General features: G+C 43.2%; 2 protein-coding genes across 4 annotated transcripts in view; both read right to left on the reverse strand.

Annotated features, from left to right (window-relative positions):
• SHISAL1 (shisa like 1) overlaps positions 1 to 27,605 on the reverse strand; it is a 118,856-nt gene that overhangs the window by 49,375 nt on the left and 41,876 nt on the right. The window lies entirely within an intron of this gene.
• Positions 20,884 to 22,002, reverse strand: LOC130367493 (putative uncharacterized protein ENSP00000383309). The gene has a single exon (XM_056569916.1). It carries the CDS (start codon positions 22,000 to 22,002, stop codon positions 20,884 to 20,886), a length of 1,119 nt encoding a protein of 372 aa, XP_056425891.1.

Raw genomic sequence — 27,605 nt, forward strand, 5'->3', positions numbered from 1 at the left:
GACCCCCTAAACTAATACAGACCACCTAAAGAAATGCTGACAACAGACCAGACTCCCTAAACAAATACAGACCCCAGACCAGACCCCTAAACAAATATTGAATCCAGACCAGGCCCCCTAAACAAATATTAAATCCAGACCAGACCCCCTAACAAATACAGAACCCAGACCTGACACAGATTAGACCTCCTAAAGAAATACAGACCCTAGACCAGATACTCTAAACAAATACAGACCCCCCAGACCAGACCCTATAAAAAAATACAGACCTTCGACCAGATACTCTAAACAAATACAGACCCCCCAGACCAGACCCTATAAAAAAATACAGACCCCCAGACTAGATACTCTAAACAAATACAGACCCCCAAGACCCTATAAACAAATACAGAGCCCCAATGAGATACTCTAAACAAATACAGACCCCCAGATCAGACATTCTAAACAAATACAGTCCCCCAGACAAGATACACTAAACAAATACAGACCCCCAGACCAGATCCTATAAACAAATACAGACCCCCAGACAAGATGCTCTAAACAAATACAGACCCCCAGACCCTATAAACAAATACAGAGCCCCGATGAGATACTCTAAACAAATACAGACCCCCAGACCAGACATTCTAAACAAATACAGACCCCCAGACAAGATACTCTAAACAAATACAGACCCCCAGACCAGACCCTATAAACAAATACAGACCCCAAGACAAGATACACTAAACAAATACAGACCCCCCAGACAAGACCCTATAAACAAACACAGAGCCCCGATGAGATACTCTAAACAAATACAGACCCCAAGACCAGACACTCTAAACAAATACAGACCCCAAGACCAGACACTCTAAACAAATACAGACCCCCAGACCAGACCCCCGAAACAAATACAGACCTTACATCAGACTCTCTAAACCAATATTGAACAAAGACCAACACCCTAAACAAATAGAGGCCACAGATTAGACCCCCTAAATTAATACTGACCACAGATCAGACCACCTAAAGAAATGCTGACAACAGACCAGACTCCCTAAACAAATAAAGACCCCGGACAAGACCCCTAAACAAATATTGAATCCAGACCAGACCCCCTAAACAAATATTAAATCCAGACCCCCCTAACAAATATAGAACCCAGACCAGACACAGATTAGACCTCCTAAAGATATACAGACCATAGACCAGATACTCTAAACAAATACAGACCCCCAGACCAGACCATATAAACAAATACAGAGCCCCAGACAAGATACTCTAAACAAATACAGACCCCCAGACCAGACCCTATAAACAAATAAAGACTCCAGACAAGATACACTAAACAAATACAGACCCACAGACAAGACCCTATAAACAAATACAGAGCCCTGATGAGATACTCTAAACAAATACAGACCCCAGACCAGACCCTATAAACAAATAAAGACTCCAGACAAGACATTCTAAACAAATACAGACCCCAAGACAAGACACTCTCAACAAATACAGACCCCGACCAGACAGTCTAAACAAATACAGATCACAGACCAGATTCCTAAGAGGTAAGTATATTTAGAGAATATATACGGTATATACATATATATGTATATCTACCTGGTTTAATAAACTACCTGATTGTTTTTCTTATTTCTTCCCTTTTTGCTGTGTCCCCTTTTTTAGATTTAAAGAATTCATTTTCTGTGACATTTGGATTATTTTTTGCCACTGTCTCCCAGAGCCCCTCTGGGAGAATAAAATGCCAGATGGAGAAGGAAGAGACATGTTCTGCCAGATCCTTCCCCAATGACATAGTGGGAGTATGGGCAAACACAACTAAAGTTTGTGCCACTAATGATATCTGATGTTTTCAGGTTAAACAACCGCGCACAGAGAGCCAAAGGGCAGCGCAATTTATACTAGTTTACATACATGCAGAATACCTGTAAAATAGTGGTCTCCAAACGGTGGACTTTCAGCTGTTGCATAACTACAACTCCCAACACGGCCACACAGCCAGTCTGGGCATAGTGGGAGTTGTATTTCTACAGCAGCTGGATGTCCATAGGGACCCCTCATAACCTTTATTAGATGAAAAGAGAAAAAACAATCTACAGTAATAGCACAGCCATTCTGTGCCCAAATAATACAGTGGTCCCTCAAGTTACAATATTAATCAGTTCCAGGACGACCATTGTATGTTGAAACCATTGTATGTTGAGACCAGAACTCTATGGAAACCTGGTAATTGGTTCTGAAGCCACCAAAATGTCATCCAAAAAATAGGAAAAAGTGAGGATTAAAGAAAAATAAGTAGATAACTAATATAGATAAAGCAAGTCCTTACATATAAAAGTAATAAAGATCTGCTGGGAGCTGTAAATCACTGTCTATGTCAGTGTTTCCCAACCAGGGAGCCAAGCAGGTAAAGAGTATTACAGAAAATGTAATACCTCCCTGTACTGTAGGGGGCGCTACCAGACACCAGTCAGTGCATACACTTCAGTAATACAGGTAAAGAGTACAGAACATGTAATACCTCCCTGTACTGTAGGGGGCGCTACTAGACACCAGTCAGTGCATACACTTCAGTAATACAGGTAAAGAGTACAGAACATGTAATACCTCCCTGTACTGTAGGGGGCGCTACCAGACACCAGTCAGTGCATGTACTTCAGTAATACAGGTAAAGAGTACAGAACATGTAATACCTCCCTGTACTGTAGGGGGCGCTACCAGACACCAGTCAGTGCATGTACTTCAATAATACAGGTAAAGAGTACAGAACATGTAATACCTCCCTGTACTGTAGGGGGGCGCTACCAGACACCAGTAAGTGCATGCACTTCAGTAATACAGGGGTTTTACCGGTGAATGTTCTTCCAGACATTGACACATTTCACAGATCTGGACTGTCTGTACATTGTATGTTGAGTCTGGTTTCAACATACAATGGTCCAGAAAAGACCATTGTATGTTGAAACTATTGTATGTTGAGGCCATTGTAAGTTGAGGGATCACTGTACTAGCCTATAGTATCCAGTAATAATTCTACCATATAGTATTCAGTAGTGATGAGCGGCATAGGCCATATTCGAATTCGCGATATTTTGCGAATATATGGCCGAATATTCATCATATATTCGCTAAATTCGCATATTCGTAATATTCACGTTTTTCGCATATGCTCAAATTTGTACGCCTGTCTCACACAGTAGTATTAGAGCCTTCTTTACACCACACAAGCTGGAAGCAGAGAGGGATGATCACTGTGATGTGTACTGTGAAAAAAAAAAAGAATATTCGTAATTGCGAATATATAGTGCTATATTCTCGAATTACGAATATTCGCGAGCAACACTAGTATTCAGTATTAATACTACCATATAGTATCCAGTAATAATAGTACCATGTAGAACCATGTAGCATCCATTAATATTTCTACCATATCGTATTCAGTAATAATACTACCATATAGTATCTAGTAATGATACTACAATATAGTATCCAGTAAAAATAGTACCATATCATTTTCAGTAATAATAGTACCATATAATATCTAGTAATAATACTACCCTATACTATTCAGTAACTATACTATCATATATTATCCAGTAATAATTTTACCATATAGTATTCAGTAAAAATACTACCATATGGTATCCAGTAATAATTGTACCATGTAGTATCCAGTAATAATGCTGTCAAATATTATCCATTAATAATAGTACAATATAGTATTCATTAATAATAATACCATATAGTATCCAATAATAATAGTACAATATAATTTCCAGTAAGAATAGTACCATATAGTAATAATACTACAATATAGTATGCAGTAATAATAGTACCATGTAGTATCCAGAAATAATACTATCATATAGTAGCCAGTAATTATAGTACCATATAGTATCCAGTAAGAATAGTACCATATAGTATGTAGTAATAATACTACAATACAGTATGCAGTAATAATAGTACCATGTTGTAGTAATTATAGTACCATATAGTATCCAGCAATACTACTACCATATAATATCCAATAGTGATACTTCCATATAGTATCCAGTAATACTACTACCATATAATATCCAATAGTGATACTACCATATAGTATCCAGTAATACTACCATATAGTATCCAGTAATACTACCATACAGTATCCAGTTAGATTAATAATCCTATACAGGACCCAGTAATATTAATAATACCGTATAGTAAACAGTAATAAAAATACCATATAGTATGCATTAATAATAATAATACAGTAATAATTATACCATATAGTATACAATAATAAGAATGCCATATAGTAAGGGGGCGGGATAATTGTAGGCAGAGTTGACCAGTGTCACCAAGGACCATTATTGAATTAGGTTGAGGAACAAGATCTATCCCATCATTGCAGTAAATGTGAACTGGTGGAGGTCTTTGGAGATCTCTATGGTTTGGCACATGGGTTGATGTGGCACGGACAAGACCAGACACAAGGGTATAGAGCCTATAGAGTCTCCAAAATGTGGACCTTCAGCTGTTGCAAAACTCCAACTCCCACCATGCCCAGACAGCCATGGACTGTCTGGGCATGGTGGGAGTTGTATTTTTTTTACAGCAGCTGGATGTCCACAGTGGCCCACTGGGGCCCCTCATAATCTTTATTAGATGAAAAGAAGAAAAAAAGTTCAGACCAAAAACAATCTACAGTAATAGAACAGCCATTCGGTGCCCAAATAATACTACCCTATAGTATCCAGTAATAATACCACATAATATTTAGTAATAATGCTATCACATCATATTTAGTAATAATACTACTACCATACAGTATCCAGTAAAAATACTACCATATACTATCCAGTAATAATAGTACCATGTAGTACCATGTAGCATCCATTAATATTTCTACCATATCATATTCAGTAATGATACTACCATATAGTATCTAGTAATGATACTACAATATAGTATCCAGTAATAATAGTACCATATCATTTTCAGTAATAATAGTACCATATAGTATCTAGTAATAATACTACCCTATAGTATCCAGTAATAATACTATCATATCATATTTAGTAATACTACTACTACCATACAGTATCCAGTAAAAATACTACCATATACTATCCAGTAATAATATTACCATGTAGTACCATGTAGCATCCATTAATATTTCTACCATATCATATTCAGTAATAATACTACCATATAGTATCTAGTAATGATACTACAATATAGTATCCAGTAATAATAGTACCATATAATTTTCAGTAATAATAGTACCATATAGTATCTAGTAATAATACTACCCTATAGTATCCAGTAATAATACTATCATATATTATCCAGTAATAATACTACCATATAGTATCCAGTAATAATACCATATAATATTTAGCAATAATAGTACCATACCATAATAATAATAATAATAATAATAATAATAATATAAAATAATAATAATAATACCACACAATATCCAGTAATAATAATACCATATAGAAAGAGCTTTGTTCGTCATTCAGTCGTCATTACAAATCATACAATAAATTACAATCACACAAAGCATGACAGTACAGTATACGGCACATATAAGCTATGGACCGTACCACATGCTACACTACACTAACACTCGATAACGGAAAAACAACAGCATATTAGAGTCTGTGATCGGGGAGGGGCATGGGAACAATAGGGGTGGGAACAATAATAATACCATATAGTATCCAATAATAAGAATGCCATATAGTAAGGGGGTGGGATAATTGGAGGCGGAGTTGACCAGTGTCACCAAGGACCATCAGTTGAGGAACAAGATCTATCCCATCATTGCAGTAAATGTAAACGGGTGGAGGTCTTTGGAGATCTCTATGGTTTGGTCTACGGGTTGATGTGGCACGGACAAGACCAGACCAAAGGGTATAGAGCCTATAGAGTCTCCAAAATGTGGACCTTCAGGTGTTGCAAAACTCCAACTCCCAGCATGCCCGGACAGCCAACGGCTGTCCGGGCATGCTGGGAGTTGGAGTTTTGCAACGTCTAGAGTTTGCCACAAATCCTCTATTTCTCTTACAGAAAGAAGAAAAGAGTCGGATAGAAGTAAATCTCACTCATTCAACTCGCTGTCTCGTGCACGGAGAAGCTGAGAACTGTTTGAGGGTTTGTTCGCTCTCGCGCACCTTCTCCGACATCTCCTGTCATTCGGCGCACAAAAGACGATTCCGGGTGACTGATGTGTTGTCATCCACGCTGGCGGCTTTGTGCGCCGATCCACTTTGACGCTCCGTTATGTGAATGACACCGAGGTCTAATAGCTGACGGCTCTTCTAATCACGGATTCCTTCTGGTGTGTACCGACAGAAATGTAATTATACGTTGGCTACGGCGTTCCGGCATGCCTCACACCGGCGATAAAGGATCCGCCGCACATTATATAGCCGGCGTGCGGCTATTAACCCTTTAGAGACTGCCGTCAAAACTGACAGCGGCATCTAGATAGGCGTTTAACCTGTGGCAGGCTTTACCAATAGAGTGCAGATCTGATGGATCAATGGCTTCGGCATGCCTTACTCTGGCAATAAAAGATCTGCCGCACATATGTAGCCAGCGTGCCGCTATTAACCCTTTAGAGACCATTGTCAAAACTGACAGTGGCATCTAGATAGGCGTTTCACCTGTGGCAGGCTTTACCAATAGAGTGAAGATCTGATGGATCAATGGCTCCAACATTCCTCAAACCGGCGATAAAGGATCTGCTGCACATCTATAGCCAGCATGTGGCTTTCAAGCTTTTAGAGGCCGCTGTCAAAACTGACAGCGGCATCTAGATAGGCGTTTTACCTGTGGCAGGCTTTACCAATAGAGTGCAGATCTGATGGATCAATGGCCCCGGCATGCCGCACACCGGCAATAAAGGATCCGCCATACATATATTAGGTCAGGAGAAGTGTCAGTATTCTGGAGTATTCATACATTATATGTTCTCCCTATGTTTGTGTGGGTTTCCTCCGATTTTCTCCTCCCATACTCCAAAACATACTGCCAGTTGAATTTAGATTGTGAGGACTGGGACTGATCAGATGATGATGAACACTATATGTTGGTAGCGAGGGCCACTGCAAATAGCCAGCATGTGGCTATTAACCCTTTAGAGGCTGCTATCAAAACTGACAGTGGCATCTAGATAGGCATTTAACCTGTGGCAGCCTCTACCGAGTGCAGATCTGATGAATTAATGGCTCCAGCATGCCACCAACCGGCAATAAAGGATCCACCATACATATATTAGGCCAGGAGAAGTGTCAGTATTCTGGAGTATTCATACGTTATATGTTTTCCCCATGTTTGTGTGGGTTTCCTCCGGTTTTCTCCTTCCAAGCTCCAAAACATACTGACAGGTGAATTAAGATTATGAGGCCCAGTGAGGACTGGGACTGGTCAGATGACGACATAAATAATGGAATTATTAGTTATTGTAAGGATGCTTGGAAGACACACAATTGAAAGTTGCAGTAGAAGAGTAAGTGCGTGGTGGAAGTCTAGGTATAGTCTAGGTATAAGTTTACATACCCCTTACCAACCCATGTAAGATCTAATCCATCATGGCACCGTTAAGGGTATATGGATCGGGCTTAAGACTCAAGTCTGGTCCATACTTGGTGGCTCCAGGGTGATTTCAGTCGTATTAACCCTATTAGATGTCGCTGTCAAAATGGACAGCGGCATCTAAATGGGCATTTTACCTGTCATCTTTGGCAGGCTCTACCAATAAAGTGCTGATCTGATGGATCAATGTAGGACATATTAGAGTCGTTAAGGGTGTGTGAAGCAGGCTTAGGACTGAAGCTTGCTGCATACTCAATGCCCCCCCCCCCCCCCCCCCCGTCCTATTGGCATAAATGGGAAAGAGAGGGAGGCTGAGCTGTGAGCAACAGCTATTGTCTGTTGCTCTGTTATCTTTAGACTGGTGTTACATTTAACTGTGCAGGGGGGGGGGGTTGGTTGAGGATGTGAGACCCCTGTTTGTCTCCTGAAGAGACCGCCATCTTTGCCTCAACTCCAACTCCCACCCTCTGAGGCCTACTTGTCCTTAACACCAGTGACCGCCCCTGCTCAGGTCCCATCTCAACCAGTGATTCCCTGAGTGGGCAGTCACTCTTGTTCATCAGGAGCGCATCTCTGAAAGTGGGGGGCGGAGTGTTCAGGGGCAAAGATGTGACTGGTAAGTTTTTCCAATCCGGAGTGCCCATTTAAAGGGGTACTCCACTGCCCCAGTGTACGGAACATTTAGTTGGGTGCTGGCTGCGGGGGTAGTGATGTCACGACCACTACCCACATGGCGTCACACCATGCCCCCTCAATGCAAGTCTATGGGAGAGACGTCATGCTACACGCTACATCCCCCTCATTGTGAGTCTATGGGAGGGGGCATGTCGTCTGCCACGCCCCTTCCGTAGACTTGCATTAAGGGGGGTGTAGCCGAACGCTGGGGCAGTGGAGTACCCCTTTAAAGAGGCTGTACTTTACTCCTAGGCTAGTATACTGATCACTTACTGTATTATTACTGAGTTTACCATATTAACAGTATGCATTAAGCTACTCAGCTCCCCCTATTGGTGGCGGTGAGTAACCAGCATTTTTTTACATAATTCCATTTCACATATTTTTAACCCTGCAGTGATCTAAATTTGATTTGGAGCCTTAAATGCAGTTCTATAGCATCGGTGGACTTAATGGCGGTCTCTGTGGCTTCATTTGTTCTCTGATTTTTAGACACTATGAGGACACCACAGCGCAGAGCTCCCGGAGAGCCGCGGACGTCCTGCTTAGAACACTTATTTTTAGCGTCACATCCTTCAGCATTAAATATAAAGCAGAATCTGCCACCGCCATCTCTTCGGGGACATGTGCTTCATTCCGTCTGGATGGCGGCAGAGATTTGGAGGGTATTGATGGCGAGCTTCCAGGTCAGCGCTAGAAAGTGATTGATCGCTAAAGTATTTAGTGCAGGCGTTTTACTGAGTCGGCTCCCAGCCCCGGCACATCCAGGGAGAAGTCATTACCGTGTCATTAGCTAGCCGGGATTGTTATATATGAGCGCGAGCGCACCACCAGGAATTTACATTCAAGACTCATTTCTCTACTTTTTTATGTTTTCCTAGAGAACGCAATATTATTAATGCCAGACAAGTAGGGCTCCGGAGTAAATCTAATTACAATTGCTTACTGTGGAGTTATAAATAATACATATGACGGGGCGCACATGTGCTATAAATATATGGAAAGGGGCCGTAAACCTAGAGAGGGATAAAAGAAAACACCTGTTTCTGCGGGAGGGGATCAAATACTTATTGTCCTCAAAATCAGGAAACTAAATAGAGGTGGGGATGGTCTACACTCATTGGACACTTTAGCCCCACATTGGACCTTCTTTTGCCTTCATTCTTAGTGGAATACTTTCTAAAAGGTGCTGGATACATTCCTCAGAGATTTCGCTCCATATGGACATGATGACATCACACAGTTCCTCTATATGGACATGATGACATCACACAGTTCCTCTATATGGACATGATGACATCACACAGTTCCTCTATATGGACATGATGACATCACACAGTTCCTCTATATGGACATAATGACATCACATAGTTCCTCTATATGGACATGATGACATCACACAGTTCCTCTATATGGACATGATGACATCACACAGTTCCTCCATATGGACATGATGACATCACACAGTTCCTCTATATGTACATAATGACATCACACAGTTCCTCCATATGGACATGATGACATCACACAGTTCCTCCATATGGACATGATGACATCACACAGTTCCTCTATATGGACATAATGACATCACACAGTTCCTCCATATGGACATGATGACATCACACAGTTCTCCATATGGACATGATGACAATACACAGTTCCTCCATATGGACATGATGACATCACACAGTTCCTCCATATGGACATGATGACATCACACAGTTCCTTCCATATAGACATGATGACATCACACAGTTCCTCCATATGGACATGATGACATCACACAGTTCCTCCATATGGACATGATGACATCACACAGTTCCTCCATATGGACATGATGACATCACACAGTTCCTCTATATGGACATGATGACATCACACAGTTCTCCATATGGACATGATGACATCACACAGTTCCTCCATATAGACATGATGACATCACACAGTTCCTCCATATGGACATGATGACATCACACAGTTCCTCTATATGGACATAATGACATCACACAGTTCCTCCATATGGACATGATGACATCATACAGTTCCTCCATACAGACATGATGACATCACACAGTTCCTCCATATAGACATGATGACATCACACAGTTCCTCCATATGGACATGATGACATCACACAGTTCCTCTATATGGACATAATGACATCACACAGTTCCTCCATATGGACATGATGACATCATACAGTTCCTCCATATGGACATGATGACATCACACAGTTCCTCCATATGGACATGATGACATCACACAGTTCATCCATATGGACATGATGACATCACACAGTTCCTCCATATAGACATGATGACATCCCACAGTTTTTCCATATGGACATGATGACATCACACAGTTCTTCCATATGGACATGATGACATCACACAGTTCCTCCATATGGACATGATGACATCACACAGTTCCTCCATATAGACACGATGCCATCACACAGTTCCTTCATATGGACATGATGACATCACACAGTTCCTCCATATGGACATGATGACATCACACAGTTCCTCTATATGGACATGATGACATCACACAGTTCCTCCATATGGACATGATGATATCACACAGTTCCTCCATATGGACATGATGACATCACACAGTTCCTCCATATGGACATGATGACATCACACAGTTCATCTATATGAACATGATGACATCACACAGTTCTCCATATGGGCATGATGACATCACACAGTTCATCCATATGGACATGATGACATCAAACAGTTCCTCCATATGAACATGATGACATCACACAGTTCCTCCATATGGACATGATGACATCACACAGTTCCTCCATATGGACATGATGACATCACACAGTTCCTCTATATGAACATGATGACATCACACAGTTCCTCCATATGGACATGATGACATCACACAGTTCTTCTATATGAACATGATGACATCACACAGTTCTCCATATGGACATGATGACATCACACAGTTCTCCATATGGACATGATGACATCACACAGTTCCTCCATATGGACATGATGACATCACACAGTTCCTCTATATGAACATGATGACATCACACAGTTCCTCCATATGGACATGATGACATCAAACAGTTGCTGTAGATTTGTCGGATTCATGATGAGAATCTCCGTTTCCACCACATCCCTCTATTGGATGAGATCTGGTGACTGTGGAGGCCATTGGAGTCATGTGACCACATTGTCCTGTATGAGATGATGTCATATGACCTCATTGTCCTCGTGATGTCACGCCACACCTCCTCAATGCAAGTCTATGGGAGGGGGCGTGGCGTCACGAGGGGCGTGGCCATGGCATTGCGATGGCATATATTTCTTCAACTTATGACAACATTGTGGTCTCCTCGGGCTCCACTATTGGGAATGGATCTTTACTTTCAACCCTGTTACTCCATGGACTATACAGCTGTATACTTGTACTCGTGTATAGAAAGTTTAGGAACATTTGACAACTCCAGAGTTCTTCTGTTCAGGTAGAAAGGGCTTAGAAAGTGCGTCTCTCCCTGGAATGCCTGTCCTGCGTTGTCTTGATCAGAGGTCCCCAACCCAGTCCTCAATTCCACCTACAGTCCAGGATTTCAATTTTTCCCTGTTCTAATTTAAAAAACCCGGACTGTAGGTTGGCCTTGAGGACTGGGTTTGGGACCACTGACCTATACAACCAACTGATATCAATGAGTGCAGTCACTACATATATGGATGCAGAGTAGTAAAGGGGATGAAACCAACCAGGTCGCAGTCCCCTATCTACAATGGCTTCATATAGGGGCATTGCTATAGGGCAGAGGCAGCGGCCTCACCCGGGACTTGGTGGCCCAGGAGGCCCCAAGAAGACAAATACTGTCACATTAGGTAGGGGACCATGTTGCAGATTTTGCAGTATGGTGGAACTTTAAAGGGGTACTCCACTAGAAAACATTTTTTTTTAATCAACTGGTGCCAGAAAGTTAAACAGATTTGTAAATTACTTCTATTTAAAAATCTTAATCCTTCCAGTACTTATCAGCTGCTGTATGCTCCACAGGAAGTTGTGTGGTTATTTTCTGTCTGACCACAGTGCTCTCTGCTGACACCTCTGTCCATGTCAGGAACTGTCCGAAGTAGGATAGGTTTGCTATGGGGATTTGCTCCTACTCTGGACAGTTCCTAAAATGGACAGAGGTGTCAGCAGAGAGCACTGTGGTCGGACAGAAAGGAAATTCAAAAAGAAAGGAACTTCCTCTGTAGCATACAGCAGCTGATAAGTACTGGAAGGATTAATATTTTTTAATAGAAGTAATTTACGAATCTGTTTAACTTTCTGGCACCAGTTGATTAACAAAAAATAAATAAAATAAAAATGTTTTCCAGTGGAGTTTTAAGTCCTAAACCTTCGGTCTGATAACAGCGTCTATGGCCTCATTCATTGACACCTAATACAGTGGCCATGAAAACTCCAACACTGGTTGTCCCCCAGCTTTATGCTCCTGGAAGAAATTTGCCTAAATCAGTACTTAGATTTATTACCCAGAGTAGTTACAAAGAGTGTAACCAAGACAGGCCATTGATTTTAATGTGCACTTTGTAATGCCTCATTTCCCCTGTGGAGGCGCTGCAGGGAAAAAATGAACGCTTACAGTTAGGTTTCAGATCAGTTGATCACCAGGGTATCCTTTTAAAGAGACTTAAAAAGCAAAGAGACCCCTATAAAGCTCCTTGTAAAAATAAATAAAAGAAAACTGCATTAAAAGAAAAACAATGTACGGTTGATATCACCTTTCTGATTTATAATGAGGCCTTAGAAGGCTCCATAGTGCAAAGACTAATGAAAGAAACGGGAGGAAAGATGGAGACGGCGGCGTCAGAAGATTAATAATAATAATAGAGGAAAGAGCAGAACAGGACCGAGAAGAATATGTGTCTCTGCTGAGAGGAAATATGGGAAAAACTGAGTCCGGAGAATAAATGTCTTTAAACATTCACTATATCTGTATCCGTCCCCTCATAACTTCATCTATTATAGGTCATCACCATTTATTATTATGATTCTTTATGCAGTCCGCAAGGATTTATACAGGTTTATTACCTCCATTACCTCATATCTATCTATCTCATATCTATCTATCTATCTATCTATATCTATCTATCTATCTATCTATCTATATCTATCTATCTATCTATCTATCTACCAAAGGATAAATTGGCCAGCACTATTGATCCAAACTATTGTAAAAACCTGGCCTGCAGGTGCAAGCTGCTGGGCTAAATATACAGCAACAGGAGAATACAGCAGCACACTGCTATCACAAAGATATAGATGAAACATGAATATATAGATAAAACATGAGTATATAGATAGAACATGAAAAGCTATACAGCTGTAATGCAATAAATGAAGATATGAAACTATGAAAATATGAGGTACTTAGCTTGCAAATTTGGCGCCAAATGCTGGCGCAATTTATCCTTTGGTTGTATTGCACATACAGGGGAGTGGCTACCTCCATGTTGGCTCCTGCACCCCACCCACCTCTATTAGGTGTATATAAGGTGCCTTGGATGTTTCAGACCTTGCAATGCCTGTTGTACTGTTCACACAGAGGCATATTCACAGTGTAGGGTCCGTCCCAGAATGAGGTCACCTTACCGTGGTGGGACGGTCCACGCTATTTGGTGCCAAATTTGCAAGCTAAGTACCTCATCATTTCATAGTTTCATATCTTCATTTATTGCATTACAGCTGTATAGCTTTTCATGTTCTATCTATATACTCATGTTCTATCTATATACTCATGTTTTATCTATATACTCATGTTTCATCTATATCTTTGTTCTAGAAGTATCTATCTATCTATCTATCTATCTATCTATCTATCTATCTATCTATCCGTCCGGGTTTATCAGGGGGTGTGGGGCTGACTAACACCAAGAACTGAGGCCAATGGGGGTGCTGAAATGTGAACTTAATGTGCTATATCTGTCCTCTTTATATGCTCCCTGTATGACTGTTTTTTAATAGGTCTGTGTGATCTTCAACTGCCCACAGTTTTGCCCTTAGATAATATGGCTGCCGTGTATGTCACTGATGTGGCTGCGCATGCGCGAGGCGGTGGCGACTATGTTGCCGTGGCTACGCGGGTGCGCACCTATGATTGGTGCTCCCTCACGGCTGAAATCTTCCGGCTCCCTCCCGACACAGACGCGGGCTTAGCTCGCGCCTGCACTGCTATTATTTCCTGATGCCTAATGTTTACATGGTGACGTTTGTGGTGAGTGTCCGCCCCTCTATATATTGTTTTTAATAATGATTTTAATCTGCACCGTCACTTTACATGATTTTTGAATGTTTTGCACTGTACACTGTGCACTTTATATAATGATATATACCGTATTTTTCGCCCTATAGGACGCACCGGCATATAAGACGCACCCTATTTTTAGGTGCAAATCTAAAAAATTTTTGAACCCAATAGTGGTCTTTAACCTGCGGACCTCCAGATGTTGCAAAACTACAACTCCCAGCATGCCCGGACAGCCGTTGGCTGTCCGGGCATGCTGGGAGTTGTAGTTTTGCAACATCTGGAGGTCCGCAGATTGAAAACCACTGCATAGGAGGTAATACTCACGTGTCCCCGCCGCTCCGGACCCGTCACCGCTGCCCTGGATGTCGCTCCATCGCTGTCGCCGCGTCCCCGTCGCTCCGGAACGTCTCTGTTGCCGGCCGGGTATCCTCGCTCTCCGTCGCCGCCATCACGTCGTTACGCACGCTGACGCACGTACGCGACGACGTGATGACGAGGAAGGAGAGCGCTGGCCATACAGGGGATCCCTGAACGGAGAAGACACCGAGGAGGCAGGTAAGGTCCCTCCCGGTGTCCTTGAGCACTAACCTGGCTATTCAGTCAGGCTGTTCGGGACCGGCGCGGTGAAATCGCGGCGGTCCCGAACAGCCCGACTGAACAGCCGGGTTAGTGTCACTTTCCCTTCAGACGCGGCGGTCAGCTTTGATCGCCGCGTCTGAAGGGTTAATACAGGGCATCACCGCGATCGGTGATGTCCTGTATTAGCCGCGGGTCCCGGCCGTTTATGGCCGCAGGGACCGCCGCGATAGGGGTGTATTCGCCGTATAAGATGCACCGACTTTTTGGGAAGAAAAAGTGCGTCTTATACGGCGAAAAATACGGCATACAGCAAGTGATCGCTGTTCCTAATGCACTTTATTGATATGTTTACACTTGTTAATTGTTTTTGACATGATTAATTGCACATGTATTGAGGAGGGTATTTATACTCTCCATGTTTGTCCACTTACTATGCTTGGAAAAGGCAGTGAGAGACTGCCGAAACGTAGCAGTTCAGGACTTAAAGGCTTTGCAGCCAATGGGATTAGTCCAGCCCCCCTAGAATATGAGGGGCTGCAGTCACTAAATTCTCTCTCTTGTTCCCGCTCTTAGTTCCGGACTATCAAGCAAGCACAATCTCAATTCATGTCAACTAGGCCAAAGCCTAAAGAACCAGCAGCCACTAAAACCGTGAGTTATAAAGCTCAACCTAGAAATCATGTCTGACTACTATTCCACTCAAATCATATAATTAGTAGCACAGTGGGCTGCTTAAAGCTAAATACTATCAGTTCCAGCAAAGCCTGTGAGGAACCTGCATCCCGGTTACCTCAAGAGAAACTGTTTAATTGTAAAGACCGTTTGCATAAGAAGTTTAGTAAAAGTTCACGTTATCTCATAAAATCTGCTGTGGACAGTGGCCCTCATTTACTAAGAAAATCGGGTTGTAAGTCTATGTTGCTTTCTTACCCGACTGCTTTTTTCCCCTGGTATTTATTATTATGTCGCATCCTGTTTGTCGCACGTGGGTTTTGTAGGTTTTGGTTTCCAACTCCTCTGAGCTGTCGGGAAAAAATCCACAACAATTCAACAAATTCGGGTTGGAAACCTTAATAAATACGTGGGAAAGCTCAGAAATGTCGGGTAACGCCCCTTTTTCGGGTTTGGGAGAATCCACATCGGGTCCGTCGGGAAAAAATGTTGCATAGTGTCGCAGACTGGCACACGATATCTGCGACATGGCGCAGACAAAAATGCGACAAAAAAACCCGACAAAAGAGGTCGGGTTTAGAATAGTAAATGAGGGCCATTCTGTTTATTATCCCTGCCATTTGTGGGCTGGTTGGCGGCAGGATCTCCCATACTAAGCAAACCGCAACCTGGCGTCACGACAAATTAAGTGTTAATACCACCAGACCCTTCATTCACCATTGCAACACCCCAGACACCACATATCTATCTATCTATCTATTCATCTCATATCTATCTATCTATCTCATATCTATCTATTTATCTCACATCTATCTCATATCTATCTATCTATCTATCTCATATCAATCTATCTCATATCTATCTCATATCTATCTCATATCTATCTCATATCTATCTCATATCTATCTCATATCTATCTCATATATATCTATCCATCTCACATCTATCTCATATCTATCTATCTATCTATCTATCTCATATCTATCGATCTATCTATCTCATATCTATCTATCTATCTATCTCATATCTATCTCTCTATCTCATATCTATCTATCTATCTATCTATCTCATATCTATCTCTCTATCTCATATCTATCTATCTATCTATCTATCTATCTATCTATCTCATATCTATCTATCTATCTATCTCATATCTATCTATCTCACCCCCATATGCATTATTTCTCGGCTCCTTATAACACTCGGGTTTTGTCCCATCAATCAGGACTTATGATCAGAAGCCAGAACTCAGGGCTCCATATGTTATTTTGGCTAAAAAAAAACGAGAAAATGTATTAACTCCTTCCTGACTGCAGGTATTAGAGCACTGAGGAGTATTATCTCAGCCTGGTCTAATCCATCTCATAGATAATGGGTGGGATCTGTAGATTACTCTGCACAGACCTTCTGCTATATACCCCAGTACATTATATATCAACAAGATAATGGAGGGCACTGCTGTATGATCACCCTGCTATATACCCCAGTACATTATATATCAACAAGATAATGGAGGGCACTGCTGTATGATCACCCTGCTATATACCCCAGTACATTATATATCAACAAGATAATGGAGGGCACTGCTGTATGATCACCCTGCTATATACCCCAGTACATTATATATCAACAAGATAATGGAGGGCACCACTGTATGATCACCCTGCTATATACCCCAGTACATTACACATGAAGATAATGGAGGGCACCGCTGTATGATCACCCTGCTATATACCCCAGTACATTATATATCAACAAGATAATGGAGGGCACTGCTGTATGATCACCCTGCTATATACCCCAGTACATTATATATCAACAAGATAATGGAGGGCACCGCTGTATGATCACCCTGCTATATACCCCAGTACATTACACATGAAGATAATGGAGGGCACCGCTGTATGATCACCCTGCTATATACCCCAGTACATTACACATGAAGATAATGGAGGGCACAGCTGTATGATCACCCTGCTATATACCCCAGTACATTATATATCAACAAGATAATGGAGGGCACCGCTGTATGATCACCCTGCTATATACCCCAGTACATTACACATGAAGATAATGGAGGGCACCGCTGTATGATCACCCTGCTATATACCCCAGTACATTACACATGAAGATAATGGAGGGCACAGCTGTATGATCACCCTGCTATATACCCCAGTACATTACACATGAAGATAATGGAGGGCACCGCTGTATGATCACCCTGCTATATACCCCAGTACATTACACATGAAGATAATGGAGGGCACCGCTGTATGATCACCCTGCTATATACCCCAGTACATTACACATGAAGATAATGGAGGGCACCGCTGTATGATCACCCTGCTATATACCCCAGTACATTACACATGAAGATAATGGAGGGCACAGCTGTATGATCACCCTGCTATATACCCCAGTACATTACACATGAAGATAATGGAGGGCACCGCTGTATGATCACCCTGCTATATACCCCAGTACATTACACATGAAGATAATGGAGGGCACCGCTGTATGATCACCCTGCTATATACCCCAGTACATTACACATGAAGATAATGGAGGGCACCGCTGTATGATCACCCTGCTATATACCCCAGTACATTACACATGAAGATAATGGAGGGCACCGCTGTATGATCACCCTGCTATATACCCCAGTATATTACACATGAAGATAATGGAGGGCACCGCTGTATGATCACCCTGCTATATACCCCAGTACATTACACATGAAGATAATGGAGGGCACCGCTGTATGATCACCCTGCTATATACCCCACTACATTACACATGAAGATAATGGAGGGCACCGCTGTATGATCACCCTGCTATATACCCCAGTACATTATATATCAACAAGATAATGGAGGGCACCACTGTATGATCACCCAGCTGTGCCTAGGAGATGACCTTTATGTTAGACTTTTTTACCATCATTATTTCCATCCTTCATCATGGCACTGCGTCTAGTGGTTTCGGTGCTTTCCTTACTAACATCAATCCCACTCATAGACAGGTCACTGCCTCAGTATATTGTCCCCTAAAATACTCTGTGCTGCTGGAAAGCTTATTTATTCCATCAATCTATTACTTTTCACTTTCCATTTCCCACCCTACATAATGACATGGATAGACTGATTACTGCCACCATGTAAACCAGTTAATTTCCTGCTGAATGTCCTACCAGCCCCTCCCCCCCCCCCCCCCCCCCCCCCAAGTTCTTCTGGTGTTCCATTCCTGCTCACTTCTTGTGGTGTTCTATCCCTGCTCACTTCTTCTGGTGTTCCATTCCTGCTCACTTCTTGTAATGTTCTATCCCTGCTCACTTTTTGTGGTTTTCTTTCCCTGATCACGTCTTGTAATGTTCTATCCCTGCTCACTTCTTCTGGTGATCCCTGGTCACTTCTTGTGGTGTTCTATCCCTGGTCACTTCTTGTGGTGTTCTATCCCTGGTCACTTCTTGTGGTGTTCTATCCCTGGTCACTTCTTGTGGTGTTCTATCCCTGGTCACTTCTTGTAGTGTTCTATCCCTGCTCACTTCTTGTGGTGTTCTATCCCTGCTCACTTCTTTTGGTGTTCTATCCCTGCTCACTTCTTGTGGTGTTCTATCCCTGGTCACTTCTTGTGGTGTTCTATCCCTGCTCACTTCTTGTGGTGTTCTATCCTTGCTCACTTCTTGTGGTGTTCTATCCCTGCTCACTTCTTGTAGTGTTCTATCCCTGCTCACTTCTTGTGGTGTTCTATCCCTGCTCACTTCTTGTGGTGTTCTATCCCTGGTCACTTCTTGTGGTGTTCTATCCCTGGTCACTTCTTGTGGTGTTCTATCCCTGGTCACTTCTTGTGGTGTTCTATCCCTGCTCACTTCTTGTGGTGTTCTATCCCTGCTCACTTCTTGTGGTGTTCTATCCCTGCTCACTTCTTGTGGTGTTCTATCCCTGATCACTTCTTGTGGTGTTCTATCCCTGCTCACTTCTTGTGGTGTTCTATCCCTGCTCACTTCTTGTGGTGTTCTATCCCTGCTCACTTTTTGTGGTTTTCTTTCCCTGATCACGTCTTGTAATGTTCTATCCCTGCTCACTTCTTCTGGTGATCCCTGGTCACTTCTTGTGGTGTTCTATCCCTGGTCACTTCTTGTGGTGTTCTATCCCTGGTCACTTCTTGTGGTGTTCTATCCCTGGTCACTTCTTGTGGTGTTCTATCCCTGGTCACTTCTTGTAGTGTTCTATCCCTGGTCACTTCTTGTGGTGTTCTATCCCTGCTCACTTCTTTTGGTGTTCTATCCCTGCTCACTTCTTGTGGTGTTCTATCCCTGGTCACTTCTTGTGGTGTTCTATCCCTGGTCACTTCTTGTGGTGTTCTATCCCTGGTCACTTCTTGTGGTGTTCTATCCCTGGTCACTTCTTGTGGTGTTCTATCCCTGGTCACTTCTTGTGGTGTTCTATCCCTGCTCACTTCTTGTGGTGTTCTATCCCTGGTCACTTCTTGTGGTGTTCTATCCCTGGTCACTTCTTGTGGTGTTCTATCCTTGCTCACTTCTTCTGGTGTTCTATCCCTGGTCACTTCTTGTGGTGTTCTATCCCTGCTCACTTCTTGTGGTGTTCTATCCTTGCTCACTTCTTGTGGTGTTCTATCCCTGCTCACTTCTTGTAGTGTTCTATCCCTGCTCACTTCTTGTGGTGTTCTATCCCTGCTCACTTCTTGTGGTGTTCTATCCCTGGTCACTTCTTGTGGTGTTCTATCCCTGGTCACTTCTTGTGGTGTTCTATCCCTGGTCACTTCTTGTGGTGTTCTATCCCTGCTCACTTCTTGTGGTGTTCTATCCCTGCTCACTTCTTGTGGTGTTCTATCCCTGCTCACTTCTTGTGGTGTTCTATCCCTGCTCACTTCTTGTGGTGTTCTATCCCTGCTCACTTCTTGTGGTGTTCTATCCCTGCTCACTTCTTGTAGTGTTCTATCCTTGCTCACTTCTTCTGGTGTTCTATCCCTGCTCACTTCTTGTGGTGTTCTATCCCTGGTCACTTCTTGTGGTGTTCTATACCTGCTCACTTCTTGTAGGGTGTTCAATCCCTGCTCGCTTCTTGTGGTGTTCTATCCCTGCTCACTTCTTGTGGTGTTCTATCCCTGGTCACTTCTTGTGGTGTTCTATCCCTGGTCACTTCTTGTGGTGTTCTATCCCTGGTCACTTCTTGTGGTGTTCTATCCCTGGTCACTTCTTGTGGTGTTCTATCCCTGGTCACTTCTTGTGGTGTTCTATCCTTGCTCACTTCTTGTGGTGTTCTATCCCTGCTCACTTCTTGTGGTGTTCTATCCCTGCTCACTTCTTGTGGTGTTCTATCCCTGCTCACTTCTTGTGGTGTTCTATCCCTGCTCACTTCTTGTGATGTTCTATCCCTGCTCACTTCTTCTGGTGTTCTATCCTTGCTCACTTCTTGTGGTGTTCTATCCCTGCTCACTTCTTTTAGTGTTCTATCCCTGCTCACTTCTTGTGGTGTTCTATCCCTGCTCACTTCTTGTGGTGTTCTATCCCTGCTCACTTCTTCTGGTGTTCTATCCTTGCTCACTTCTTGTGGTGTTCTATGCCTGCTCACTTCTTGTAGTGTTCTATCCTTGCTCACTTCTTCTGGTGTTCTATCCCTGCTCACTTCTTGTGGTGTTCTATCCCTGGTCACTTCTTGTGGTGTTCTATCCCTGCTCACTTCTTGTGGTGTTCTATCCCTGCTCACTTCTTGTGGTGTTCTATCCCTGCTCACTTCTTGTGGTGTTCTATCCCTGCTCACTTCTTCTGGTGTTCTATCCTTGCTCACTTCTTGTGGTGTTCCATTCCTGCTCACTTCTTGTAGTGTTCTATCCCTGCTCACTTCTTCTGGTGTTCTATCCCTGCTCACTTCTTCTGGTGTTCTATCCCTGCTCACTTCTTCTGGTGTTCTATCCTTGCTCACTTCTTCTGGTGTTCTATCCCTGCTCACTTCTTCTGGTGTTCTATCCTTGCTCACTTCTTGTGTTCTATCCCTGCTTACTTCTTCTGGTGTTCTATCCCTGCTCACTTCTTGTGGTGTTCTATCCCTGCTCACTTCTTGTGGTGTTCTATCCCTGCTCACTTCTTCTGGTGTTCTATCCTTGCTCACTTCTTGTGGTGTTCTATGCCTGCTCACTTCTTGTAGTGTTCTATCCCTGCTCATTTCTTCTGGTGTTCTATCCCTGCTCACTTCTTCTGGTGTTCCATCCCTGCTCACTTCTTCTGGTGTTCCATCCTTGCTCACTTCTTGTGGTGTTCTATCCCTGCTCACTTCTTCTGGTGTTCTATCCCTGCTCACTTCTTGTGTGTTCTATCCCTGCTCACTTCTTGTGGTGTTCTATCCCTGCTCACTTCTTGTGGTGTTCTATCCCTGCTCACTTCTTGTGGTGTTCAATCCCTGCTCACTTCTTGTGGTGTTCTATCCCTGCTCACTTCTTGTGGTGTTCTATCCCTGCTCACTTCTTCTGGTGTTCTATCCTTGCTCACTTCTTCTGGTGTTCTATCCCTGCTCACTTCTTCCGGTGTTCTATCCCTGCTCACTTCTTGTGGTGTTCTATCCCTGCTCACTTCTTCTGGTGTTCTATCCTTGCTCACTTCTTCTGGTGTTCTATCCCTGCTCACTTCTTCTGTTATTCTATCCCTGCTCACTTCTTGTGTGTTCTATCCCTGCTCACTTCTTGTGGTGTTCAATCCCTGCTCACTTCTTGTGGTGTTCTATCCCTGCTCACTTCCTGTGGTGTTCAATCCCTGCTCCCTTCCTGTGGTGTTCTATCCCTGCTCACTTCTTGTGGTGTTCTATGCCTGCTCACTTCTTGTGGTGTTCAATCCCTGCTCACTTCTTGTGGTGTTCTATCCCTGCTCACTTCTTATGGTGTTCAATCCTGCTCACTTCTTGTGGTGTTCTATCCCTGCTCACTTCTTCTGGTGTTCTATCCCTGCTCACTTCTTGTGGTGTTCTATCCCTGCTCACTTCTTGTGGTGTTCTATCCCTGGTCACTTCTTGTGGTGTTCTATCCCTGCTCACTTCTTGTGGTGTTCTATCCTTGCTCACTTCTTGTGGTGTTCTATCCTTGCTCACTTCTTGTGGTGTTCTATCCTTGCTCACTTCTTGTGGTGTTCTATCCTTGCTCACTTCTTGTGGTGTTCTATCCCTGGTCACTTCTTGTGGTGTTCTATCCTTGCTCACTTCTTCTGGTGTTCTATCCCTGCTCACTTCTTGTGGTGTTCTATCCCTGCTCATTTCTTGTGGTGTTCAATCCCTGCTCACTTCTTGTGGTGTTCTATCCCTGCTCACTTCTTGTGGTGTTCTATCCCTGCTCACTTCTTCTGGTGTTTTATCCCTGCTCACTTCTTGTGGTGTTCTATCCCTGCTCACTTCTTGGGGTGTTCTATCCCTGCTCACTTCTTGTGGTGTTCTATCCCTGCTCACTTCTTCTGGTGTTCTATCCCTGATCACTTCTTGTGTGTTCTATCCCTGCTCACTTCTTCTGGTGTTCTATCCCTGCTCACTTCTTCTGGTGTTCTATCCCTGCTCACTTCTTGTGGTGTTCTCTCCTTGCCCACTTGTAGTATTCTATCCTTGCCATCTTCTTGTGGTGTTTTATCCCCGTCCACTTGTGGTGTTATATCCCCATCCACTTGTGGTATTATATCCCTGTGCACTTGTGGTGTTCTGTCCCCACCCACTCGTGGTGTTCTATTCCCACCCACTTGTGATGTTCTATCCACGCCCACATGTGGTGTTCTATCCACGCCCACATGTGGTGTTCTATCCCTGCCCACGTGTGGTGTTGTATCCCCACCCACGTGTGGTGTTCTATCCCCGCCCATGTGTGGTGTTCTATCCCTGCCCACTTGTGGTGTTCTATCCCCACCCACTTGTGGTGTTCTATCCCCACCCACTTTCAGTGTTCTATCCCCACCAACTTGTGCTGTTCTACACTTCCTGAGTGTTCTATCCCAGTCCACTTGTAGTATTCTATTCTTGCCAACTTCTTGTGGGGTTCTATCCCTGCCCACCTGTGGTGTTCTATCCCCGCCCACATGTGGTGGTCTATCCCCGCCCATGTGTGATGTTTTATCCCCGCCCATGTGTGGTGTTCTATCCCCATCCACTTGTGGTTTTCTATCCCCGCTAACTTTTTGAGTGTTCTATCACTGCCCACTTGTGGTGTTCTAGCCCTGCCCACTTATCATCTTCTATCCCCTACCACTATTGGTGTTCTATTTCCGCCCACTTGTCATGTTTTGTCCCCGCCCACTTGTCATGTTCTATCCCCGCCCACTTGTAGTGATCTATCCCTGTCCTCCCTGGCTGCATTCTTCCTGGAACAGTGCCACCCTTGCCCATAGGCTATGCCTGGTATTACAATTCAGCTCTTTTCACTTGAATGCCACTGAGCTGTGATACCAGGCAACATTTGCAGTAAATCCTCCTCCTGAATCTTTACGGCCAGAACATGTATACATTAAGATATATTTATTTTTACCAAAGAGAAAGTTGGTCTGAGAATTCCCCAATGACAGCATCAGCCAAGGATCAGAAACATTTCCAGTCGTAAAATATATGTTCGGGCAGCGGAAAAAAAAACGACTGTCTACGTCTATGGAGCTATAAATAGGACTTTGCTTAAATTCATCATTCCTATGTGCGGAACAACATCAGGAGCGGATGAACTTACATTAACCCTTGTATTCCCAATGACATCTGCAGCTATTCCATCAACGCTTACTTTGTAGAATGACAGCAGCAATGGCAGCATAAGAGGTGATCTCCAGGGCTTGCCTGTGGGGTGTGTGCAATGAAGGTGGCGTCACAGAATACCTGCCACCCAAGATGTGGGACCACCCCAAATCTTAATGATAGTTATTTAGTTTTTTTTTTTTTTTTTATAAACATCTTATGACATTTTTACTGAATTATATATATTGTTGTATCAGCATTGTTTTTCAGTATTATTTTGACTCTATGGTGATGTTATTTGAGCACTGTATGGTGACGTTATTTGAGCACTGTATGGTGATGTTATCTGAGCATTGTATGGTGATGTTATTTGAGCACTGTATGGTGATGTTATTTGAGCACTGTTTGGTGACGTTATTTGAGCACTGTATGATGAAGTTATTTGAGCACTGTATGGTGATGTTATCTGAGCACTGTATGGTGATTTTATTTGAGCACTGAATGGTGATGTTATCTGAGCACTGTATGGTTATGTTATATGAACACTGTATGGTGATGTTATCTGAGCACTATATGGTTATGTTATCTGAGCACTGATTGGTGATGTTATTTGAGCACTGTATGGTGATGTTATCTGAGCACTGATTGGTGATGTTATTTGAGCACTGTATGGTGATATTATTTGAGCACTGTTTGGTGATGTTATTTGAGCACTGTATGGTGATGTTATTTGAGCACTGTATGGTGATGTTATCTGAGCACTGTATGGTTATGTTATATGAGCACTGTTTGGTGATGTTATTTGAGCACTGTATGGTGATGTTATTTGAGCACTGTATGGTGATATTATTTGAGCACTGTATGGTGATGTTATCTGACCACGGTATGGTTATGTTATATGAGCACTGTATGGTGATGTTATCTGAGCACTGTATGGTGATGGTATTTGAGCACTGTATGGTGATGTTATTTGAGCACTGAATGGTGATGTTATTTGAGCACTATAAGGTAATGTTTTTTGGGCACTGTGCGTTGGTATAGTTTTAGCAATATATGGATGTATCATTAGAGGATTGTATGGCGATGGTATTGGAGAAATATATGTTGGTATTGTATGAGCACTATGTGGTTGTATTATTTGAGCACTATATGATAGTTATAGTGGGACAAAAAAGTATTTAGTCAGCCACCAATTGTGCAAGTTCTCCCACTTAAAAAGATGAGAGACATAATGTGAAAAAAATCCATAAAATCCCATTGTCTGGTTTTTAAAGAATTCATTTGCAAATTATGGTGGAAAATAAGTATTTGGTCACCTACAAACAAGCAAGATTTCTGGCTCTCACAGACCTGTAACTTCTTCTTTAAAGGGGTACTCCGCCCATAGACATCTTGTCCCTTATCCCTAGTGGCGGGACCCCCTTGATCTCGGCCGTCATTCCCTCTCCAATAGACTTGCATTAAGGGGGCATTGACGTCATGAGGGGGCGGAGCTGTGATGTCATGATGCTCCGTCCCTGTATCACCCGTCATTACACACAGAGTGAGTTTCCTCTGTGCAGTGATGACAGCGGGGGCTCTGCAGCCGAGATCGCGGGGGTCCCCAACGGTGGAACCCCCGCGATCAGACATGTCTAGGAGCAGAGTACCCCTTTAAGATTCTCCTCTGTCCTCCACTCGTTACCTGTATTAATGGCCCCTGTTTGAACTGTTATCAGTTTAATAGACACCTGTCCACAACCTCAAACAGTCCCACTCCAAACTCCACTATGGCCAAGACCAAAAACACCAGAAACAAAATTGTACACCTGCACCAGGCTGGGAAGACTGAATCTGCGATAGGCAGCTTGGTTTAAAGAAATCAACTGTGGTAGCAATTATTAGAAAATGGAAGACATACAAGACCACTGATAATCTCCCTTGATCTGGCACTCCATGCAAGATCTCACCCCGTGGTGTCAAAATTATCACAAAAACGGTGAGCAAAAATCCCAGAACAACACAGGGGACCTAGTGAATGACCTGCAGAGAGCTGGGACCAAAGTAACAAAGGCTACCATCAGTAACACACTACGCCGCCAGGGACTCAAATCATGCAGTGCCCGACGTGTCCCCCTGCTTGAGCCAGTACATGTCCGGGCCCGTCTGAAGTTTGCTAGAGAGCATTTGGATGATCCAGAAAAGTCTTGGGAGAATGTCATATGGTCAGAAGAAACCAAAGTAGAACTTTTTGGTAAAAATTCAACTGGTCATGTTTGGGGAGAAAGAATGATGAGTTGCATTCAATGAACACCATACCTACTGTGAAGCATGGGGGTGGAAACATCATGCTATGGGACTGTTTTTTTGCTAAAGGACCAGGACGATCGTGTAAAGGAAAGAATGAATGGTGCCATGTATCGTGAGATTTTGAGTGAAAACCTCCTTCCATCAGCAAGGGCATTGAAGATGAAACGTGGCTGGGTCTTTCAGCATGACAATGATCCCAAACACAACGTCCGGGCAATGAAGGCGTTTAAGGAAGAAGCATTTCAAGGTCCTGGAGTGGCCTAGCCAGTCTCCAGATCTCACCCCCTTTGGAGGGAGTTGAAAGTCCGTGTTGCACAGCAACATCCCCAAGACATCACTGCTCTAGAGGAGATCTGCATGGAGGAATGGGCCAAAATATCAGCAACAGTGTGTGAAAACCTTGTGAAGACTTACAGAAAATGTTTGACCTCTGTTATTGCCAATAAATATTTATATAACAAAGTATTGAGATGAACTTTTGTCATTGATAGCTGTCACGCCCCCTCCCGTAGGCTTGCATTGAGGGTCGGAGCGTGACATCACACGGGGGCGGGGGCGTGACGTCACACGCCGCCCGCCCTGTAGTCGCCCGTAATCAGTCCCAGAGTGAACACGCTCCGGGGACTGAATACAAACGGGGTGCCGCGTGTATGATCCCGGGGGTCCTCAGCGGCGGGACTCCCGCCATCAGGCATCTTATCTCCTATCCTTTGGATAGGGGATAAGATGTCTAAGCACCGGAGTACCCCTTTAATGATTAGACAATACACATTTTTGTTATTTGTACAGTCACC

This window comes from Hyla sarda, chromosome 4, assembly GCF_029499605.1.
Source record: "Hyla sarda isolate aHylSar1 chromosome 4, aHylSar1.hap1, whole genome shotgun sequence".
Lineage (NCBI taxonomy): Eukaryota > Metazoa > Chordata > Amphibia > Anura > Hylidae > Hyla > Hyla sarda.

Excerpts from the sequence above, each read along its gene's own strand:
- LOC130367493 (XM_056569916.1), bottom strand. The coding sequence starts at position 22,002 with ATGAGCAGGGATAGAACACTACAAGAAGTGAGCAGGCATAGAACACCA.